Raw genomic sequence first — 8,515 nt, 5'->3', positions numbered from 1 at the left:
GGGTTTGTTAACCCCTGACTTATGCTGCTAGTTGAGGTCATGTCGGTGGGCTTGATATGATCTGGTTGTCTCTCCTACCTTAGGTGTTTTACTTAAGTTGCTTCCGCAGTTCTCCCATCTTTTAGAACTTAAGTTTAATTTTTACCTGAATATGTTTTGTAACCTAATATTGTAAATATTTTGCACTCCGATGCAAGTTATTTTTGTACCAACTGTTGTAACGTTGTGGTAACTCCATGTTGATCCTGTATGAGATGTAAAATGTGGATGATTCAGGGTTTCCCGAGGACACCCGACAGACTACCTGAATTATCTGGCTCTCGTGTGCAGAGTCAGATGTCTTTAAGACAATGACAGGTATATGTGGACCATATAATTGGGGTGGTTCTGCCACAATATATGTCCTTTTTCAAAATTGAGCTTGATTAAGAATGCTGCCATGAACTAGCTGGTGGGAGGTCCAACCAAAGAGGCCAACTATAGATGGCAATGTTTTTACTAACAAATCAAGTAGATCAGGGAGTCACTAAAGCAGGTTCTAACTCCTGTACCTAAGTTAGAATGCTGCCCTAAAATCAAACTGCCGAAAAATGCCTGGATTAAAGCGAAGCCGAGTCGTCGCTAATAATGCCACGCCGCTACTCGATCATTCGCTATATATCTAAGTTTCTCATCATCTCATATCGTGTAATAGCAGCATGGATCTCATCTCAATGATGGGTGGGTGTGTTGTCGTCGTCCCATACTTGCCTACAGAGAAATTTGGCACAAAGGCGGGCGGCTCACAGCATATACGCTACTACAGGCTCACACAAGTCGTACTAGCAGCACCCAAGGGAAAATTGGCAATTGGGGTTATGGAATCAAACAGGGATCTATAATTTTGGGCAGCCTGCCTCCACCGGGCGGATCGGAGAAGGGTTGGATCGCGGCGTGGTCCAAAGCGAAAGCAACGGCCCAGGGCTGGGAGGAGCCTGGACCCTGGTGAGGTGCATGGCGACCTGCATGGTTTGGGTTAGGCCTAGGAGGTTCTCTTTCCATGGGTAGCTCGCCCCTTTGGCCGCCGTTCTCGTGTATGCCTGCCCAGCATCATGCATCGCGCCGTGTATATTTGTGGCGTGGGGGCCGCCGCATTGGAGCGCCCCCGTTTCGGCACGGGCCTCCCCGTTAGGGTAAATTAAACCCGGGCAGTGGGTAATTAACTGGCCAGCGCCACTCCAAATTTACCCTCCTCTCCTTTAATTTAAAGCTAGCTGAGAGATAGAGTGCAGAGGGAGATAGATGGATGGATGGATGGAGACGCGTGAAAAAGATGCGATGCGAGAGAAGAGACCGGCAGCGTGCTACAGGGCAGCCACACAGTGACCCTGCCCTTTTTCCCCGTTCTCTCCACTGATATTCCGCTCCTGTCCTGCCCCGGCTCATTATATCGTCGCGCACAATGCAAAGCTTAGCACTTGTGGGCCGGCCTTGTTTTGTGGGGTGTCGCCTAGCTAGCAGCGGATAAGCAGGCAGGCAGCAGAAGAGCGAGCAAGCACAGCGGCTTGAGTGTGAGAGAGAGCAAGCTCGGAGGGAGGCTAGGACGGAGGAGAAGGAGATCGTCATGGGGAGGGGGCGAGTTGAGCTGAAGCGGATCGAGAACAAGATCAACCGCCAGGTCACCTTCTCCAAGCGCCGCAACGGCCTGCTCAAGAAGGCCTACGAGCTCTCCGTGCTCTGCGACGCCGAGGTCGCGCTCATCATCTTCTCCAGCCGCGGCAAGCTCTACGAGTTCGGCAGCGCCGGGTAGGCGATCCGATCCATCAGCACATGCACAGCCCTCGCGCAGCCACTAATTCATCTTAATTCTCAGCTCCTGCAAGCAGATCTGCTAGCAGCTGCCTTTTCCTTGACAAAGAGATCCGCTCATGATGCTTTATTTGCTCAATTGCTGCCTTTATTTTTCCTTTTTATTATGTCCTGCTGTTGGCTTTGTGCCTTTTTTTCCTTTCTCTGTGATTTCATGCTTTTTTAGCAGCAAGGAAGGAAAGCCAGCAGTAGCCAAGCTACTAAAAAACTGTAGTTCCTGGACTTGGCGTGAGGCAGCATGTTATTTTATTCCTGCTATCCGCGTGTGTATCTGTGCGTGTAGGGGCATGGCGGTGTTCATATAAACCGGGGTGGGTGGATCCCTAACTGGCATGAAACATCCTTTCAGCAGATCTACTAGCCCTACGCTTTGCCTCTTTCTTCCAGCTTCTCCGGGCACTTGAAGAAGTCGCCCACCTCTTTCCTCCATCTTCTCCGGGTATCTGGAGTGGCCATCTTTCGTGTGTTGGGGCGTGCGCGTGTCAGAGACACGCCCGGTTGTTCTATTGCTGAGCTAATAGGGGATCGTACGTCGTCGTTGAGTGGAAGAGGGTAGAGAGTTAACACCGATGTGGTCTGAGAGGGGAAAGTGTAGTATGTTCTTTCCGTTTTCATCCAGCACCTCCTTATATGAAAATCCTGCTGCCCACAGACTTGTCTTGGCGCTTGTTTTGCTCTGGCTACCTCCATCTTATTTCCTGATCTCTATCTCTTGCTCGATTATTGCTCCTTATTGCTTCTTCTTATTTTCTCTTTGACGATTTCTTGTCACTTTGCTCGGCAATACAAATTTAGTTTTTTTTATTACGTTTCCTCCATACAAGATCTAGATCTGCTTGAGATTTTCAGGAGGCCTCAACATTTTAAGTTGAAAGCTCGAAGCATGATGAAAATATTTCTGTTTCGCCCCTTGTCTTTTCACCCTCCTCCCTTGTTTCTCATTGTTTTTGTGTCTCTTTCATTTCCCAATTCTTTGTTTGTTCTTAAGGTATACACGGAAGACTATTTCTGTTTTGCTCTTTTCTTTGTTCTCATTTTATGCGTGTATGCATCAGTACTACTCAGCCATGAACGGTCGCTCTTTTGCCTTTATTGATAGTGTATGTTGCTTGCACGCACTTCATTCATGTATTTCGCACTTCTTGCTTTGTCATCCGCTGCTGCTTAAAGACCTTTTTTACCTTACCTATTTCTTCATGTGACGGATCTAGACTAATAAAACGAAGTTATTTCTTTCTTATGTTTGTACTTCCAAAAAGAAAATTTTCATAGAATGCACCTACGCATGATCATTTTTTTCTTTTTTGAAGTGTTAGTCTGCTCAATTGATTTGTAACTTGAATTATGAAATTGTTGCCTGTCGTTGAGAATAATAATATCTAGCTCCAAACTTCCAAATTGCATTGCTCTGGTGTTGTTTACGTTGTTCAGACTTGGAACCTCTCCACTAAACATTGCATCTTACCAATTTACTATGATATATGGGGGAGACATCTTATATTATGTGTCTTTAATTTGTGTGATGTATGGATCTATTTTATGATTGAAGTATATGAGCATTGTTTTGTAGTAGGAAAGTGACCAGACGATTGCCTCGAGCTAGTTTAAATCTTTTGAGTTTAATTTCTTGAAAAAAATGTTTTAGTTTAACGAAGAAAGTGCTAAACTGATTCACCACCAATTAACTAGGGTTCTATTGCATCATAGAACTAGTCTGCTTTCATCAAGGTATTTACCCTGATTTTGCAGAATCGATTGTCTATGGTGGTGCTCTCCTAACTCCCATATTGCCAATGAAGAGGTTAATGTTCGTTTTAAAAAATGAACATGTTAATGTTCAAACAATAAATTTAAGTCCAACGGGATGTAGTAATTAGTTTCCATCTTCTTGTACCACTACATATTATAATATGCATGCATGCTTTATAAATTTTGGTTCTTTTTATGTTTTCAAAAAATATATTAGTTTCGTGACAAAAATATGGATTTAGTAATTAGATGACATCTGTGGGGAAATAAGTTATTAGCTTTAGATATATTTAGAATTAGTTTTAGTGTTGCAAATAAATTTTCATGCAGTATATGCACAAGACTCAAAAATAAAAAGCTATGTCTACGTCAATGGAACTAAAGAGCCATAGCTACGTCACAAAGTATTCACGTAGTGTTCTTGTAATTCTTATGGGAATATAAGTAGCTATAGTGCATAACTATAAGAGGTTCATGAATTTTCACAAAGTATTTTCAACTTTAGTTCTTTAGTATTTTCAACTTTAGTTGTTCTAAAGATGGAAGCTCCCAAATAATGTTCTATAAACTACAAAGAGTTCATTCCCATATCTATCATGTCACGAGAGCACACCATCATACGCTAATGTGGTTTACTTATTATAAGCCAATTCCACATGAAATCAGACTTCTTTTATATAAGAAGGAATAAAATAATTTTAGCAATTGCTATATATGTATATATAAACAGGTCAACCTTTGCATAAACCAATACATTCCTCAGCAGCATCTTCGCCATTTTAGTTTCTAGAAGTCATTTTCAGTATATTTTGTAGTTTCATCAAGCAATTCCTTTTACATATAACTTTCTGTGCAGCATAACAAAAACATTAGAAAGGTATCAACATTGCTGCTACAATGCTCAAGATTCCAATGGTGTACTCTCTGAAACTCAGGTATGGCATCAAATTATTTCTCCTCAAAAATAATTAAATATGTTCCCTCTTTATATTTTTTGGTGAATATTTATGTTTAGTCTGCTTCCATATACAACCATAAACGAGAGCTATAATCAAATAAAAGAGAAGAGTGTGTACCAATTATGGATCTTATTATGATGGTGATATTACATCGGAGCATAAAAGTTTTTGTTGTGTTTGCAGTGCTAACTTAGCTATCATTCAACTTTTCACATATTTATAATTTACCGACAAAGGAACCACTTCAAATGAAAATAATTTTTTAATGCTTTCTTGGTACAACCATAGACAAACTAAGAGAGCGTTAACTACTTCTGCGAAACTGAATTCATTTTTAGAACTGAAATTATTGGTGCTATTTTTTTCTTTCTTCCAATGTTGATCCAACAATATCTGTTTCATGCATTGATCTAGCTAGCTTAGATTAAACAAATTATGCCTGCTAAGTGCTATACATATACAAGTCCAGAAAGATGTGTTTCATATAGTTTGTCTGTTGACATGACATACAAGTCGGTAGCTGTTAGTAGTAAAGAAGCTCCTACTACACTGTGATCTTAGGCACTATTTCTATAATTTAGTGAAATTACTACAGCATAAAGCCCCCCTTCTATATTTGACATTGTAAAGTGGCTACTCCTGCTGTTTTTCAATGGTAGCTGCGTGCTGTGTGTAATAAGGTCGATCCCGACATAGGCCGAGGATAACTAACTATAGAATGCAGTGAAGTTTCTGCAACCTAGAACTTCTTGTTTTTTGTGTGTACTAGACATTCTTAAAAGGTCACCCCTCATTGTGTTCTTGAATGCATTAAAACGTGCAGATAAGAGGTAACAATTGCCATGCAATTGAACTAATGAGGTTGTGTATAATTATTCTGTTTAGAGCTGGTACCAGGAAATGTCAAAACTGAGGGCAAAATTCGAGGCCTTGCAGCGCACTCAGAGGTTGGTTTGTCATACTTTCACATGTGATAATATAGTATAATATCTCTACAATGAGATTTATTCTAAAGTATCTAATGCAAATGCATATTTTCTACAAGTATATTCGAATACTGTACATGTTAAGTGACCACAAAATTGACTTACTTTTATGTTATATAATTTGGAAAAGCAGGCACTTGCTTGGGGAGGACCTTGGCCCACTGAGTGTGAAGGAATTGCAGCAGCTAGAGAAACAGCTAGAATGTGCTTTGTCACAGGCAAGACAGAGAAAGGTTCATATCCCAGTCTTCCCTAATTAATTATGTTATGAAAAGAACCCTTCAGTTTCAGTGCTAACAATACATAGGATTCGTGCAATCATAGAACTCATACAAGCTAAAGGAACATGATGTTGTCTGCAATGGAATGCGCTTGTAGTATATGCCCACCTGGACACCTACTAGTGGTAGAATTAGTGACTTACATTAACTCTGTGTAACATAGCAATAATAAATGTATTTCGTTTTCTTATGGTGGTGGATAATTCATTAAACAGCAATGCGTCTTCCAAGTATTTGAAAAAACTGCAGGCAAGGAGATTAAACACTTTAATTAGGTTATAATATGGGTCACCAACAAATGGGCCATTAATCTTATTTTATTAGCTTTAAAATGTCAGGACATGTATGAAGTCGTACAATGTTATTAGCTTTTCGTAGGAAAGGTACAATAGGGTAACCTATATAAGCATGCTAGCCACAATAAAGCAAGCGCATCCCAGCATTTTTGTTGCCATGCCTGCGAAAGTTTTACCTTAAAATATACTCCCACATTTATTTATTCTGCTATATCTTTATTTCCTGTGAAAGTTAGTAAAAAATGAAAATAACATCATTAGTATCTAATGCATAGAAAGAGATCGAAGTACACTACTAGATGAAATTATTAGCAGAACTCGGTAGTCCCAATGATGATCAAAACTTGAATTGACATAGATTTGATCCGATACCTTTCGAATGGTAGAGCAAATAATAGTCTGTATCCCCTCCTATTCCAATACAAACGCAGAGGGCTAATCTCCAACCATATATCGCCCCGTACAATATGAGCCAAAAGAGCATACAAGAAAAAAAAAACTTACAGAAAAAAAAGCATCACAATATGAAACTCAGCTTTGTTGATTTAATCAGTGTCCTTATAAAGGAAAAAAAATGTAAATATACATACTTCTCTATTTATTTTTAGAACTAAATTATTCCTCAAAATTGTTGGCAGACACAACTTATGATGGAGCAAGTGGAAGAGCTTCGCAGAAAGGTACGTATTTTATACTAGCTAGACTTTGTTTACAATAGTAATACTCTACAGCATAATAGCTAGGTTGAGACACGTACTGTAGCCAGCTCGAGCGTATACTCTATCTTATGCACAGTAGGGATGATCCATGTTCTTTAGCTGAAAAACTATATATGTGTGTATGTAGAACTGTAGATAGGTATGCATAAGGGGTACACGAGATTCAGCTAGCCGTTCATCCTAATGTCTAAAATATTCGCCATATTCTGATGGACTGCTGCATGCAGGAGCGTCACCTGGGAGAAATGAACAAGCAACTCAAACACAAGGTCATTATTATCTGTTTCATATAGTGGAACGACAGCTATTATATACATTAGAGCTGTATATACTCCTATAATATTCGTATGATCTTTTTTGTTTTTAACATATGGACAGTGTTTTGTTTACTATAACTGCTATATGTTGTCCAATTCTACAGCTTGAAGCTGAAGGTTCTAGCAACTACAGGACCTTGCAGCATGCCGCTTGGCCAGCTCCCGGCGGCACCATCGTGGAGCATGACGGCGCCACGTATCATGTTCATCCACCTGCTCACTCAGTTGCTATAGACTGTGAACCCACTCTGCAAATCGGGTATAATACACCTGGTCGATCGTAATTCAAGAAACACACATGCAGCTGCATGCTGATGCTCACTGATCACTAATAAAGCTGATCATTGCAGTGTACTAACAGAACAAAACTGACTCTGTTTTCAGGTACCCTCATCACCAGTTTCTGCCTTCTGAGGCAGCCAATAATATCCCAAGGAGCGCCCCTGGAGGCGAGAACAACTTCATGCTGGGATGGGTTCTTTGAGTTCTTCTGTAGCTCAATCCATCCATCAGATGGTGGGACGTTGAAACGAATAAAAAGGCATTCAGTGCTGTATATGCATGCATATCCATGCTCAAGTGCTTGATTTGCCACGACGTGGGATATCTTTTAAATTTATATCGATCTGGTGTGTAATGACTAAATTAAGAACGGCACCTTTATTCTATGTGGTTGTGGTGTGGCACTTCTATGTTTTTTTCATTTGGACCATGAATCTTGTAATTTGTAAAAATACCTCTATGTTGCTGGTGCATAGGAACCAAAATTATCTGTACCGGTACTTATTATGCTGATGTAAGATTCAGTACCATTATTATGGATCATTTTTCTGCTTTATTGTATTTGTCCCTTTCTTCTGGTCCAGACACGCCTCTTAAAGCAAATAGACATAATAAAAGCTATCAGGTAATCTGGACCGCAGCAGCAGGCCAGTGCAATATATATGTAATTTGAGTAATACCTATGATTTTTAATTTCTATAACATATCTTCAACCTTTTGTTTTGCGAAGACATAATGGCATATCTTCAACTTTCTTTGTCATGTAACAGAAAATTTAAAGTGCAATGCTATCATCGCCAGAAGCTCAGAACCTCGTTTCAAGTATAGACAGTCTAGTTGTCCAATGATGACAATGACATGTCACTATGTCAGAGTCTGAGCAGCTGGTTTCTTGCACGAATGTGTGGCCCGGGTGCGAATAATTAATTGTGCTGATCTTTCGGGTGATGGAATCTAATCTTGCCAGAATCGCTTGTCAGTTACAATGTCGTTTGCACTCATTAATTGGTTTACAGGATTTAAGTAGATTGCAAGAGTTGTGTGGTTGCATTATCTTCAGCTTGTACAGGCTGAACCG

At 40.1% G+C, this 8,515-nt stretch overlaps 1 protein-coding gene across 1 annotated transcript; it reads left to right on the top strand.

Annotated features, from left to right (window-relative positions):
* Positions 1-1,345: 1,345 nt before the first annotated feature.
* Positions 1,346-7,993, top strand: LOC136477379 (MADS-box transcription factor 6-like). The gene is made up of 8 exons (XM_066475526.1): positions 1,346-1,785; positions 4,454-4,532; positions 5,442-5,503; positions 5,676-5,775; positions 6,758-6,799; positions 7,066-7,107; positions 7,260-7,414; positions 7,540-7,993. Exons 1-8 carry the CDS (start codon positions 1,604-1,606, stop codon positions 7,637-7,639), a joined length of 762 nt encoding a protein of 253 aa, XP_066331623.1. The 5' UTR covers positions 1,346-1,603; the 3' UTR covers positions 7,640-7,993.
* The last annotated feature ends 522 nt before the right edge of the window (positions 7,994-8,515 follow it).

This window comes from Miscanthus floridulus, chromosome 8, assembly GCF_019320115.1.
Source record: "Miscanthus floridulus cultivar M001 chromosome 8, ASM1932011v1, whole genome shotgun sequence".
NCBI classification, from domain to species: domain Eukaryota; kingdom Viridiplantae; phylum Streptophyta; class Magnoliopsida; order Poales; family Poaceae; genus Miscanthus; species Miscanthus floridulus.
This window is presented reverse-complemented; position numbering and strand designations above follow the sequence as displayed.

What these genes read in the sequence shown, in the direction of transcription:
- LOC136477379 (XM_066475526.1), top strand. Translation starts at nt 1,604, where the DNA reads ATGGGGAGGGGGCGAGTTGAGCTGAAGCGGATCGAGAACAAGATCAAC. An exon ending in CACAGGCAAGACAGAGAAAG is followed by an intron (nt 5,776 to 6,757) that starts GTTCATATCCCA and finishes AATTGTTGGCAG; the next exon opens with ACACAACTTATGATGGAGCA. An exon ending in TGGAAGAGCTTCGCAGAAAG is followed by an intron (nt 6,800 to 7,065) that starts GTACGTATTTTA and finishes TGCTGCATGCAG; the next exon opens with GAGCGTCACCTGGGAGAAAT.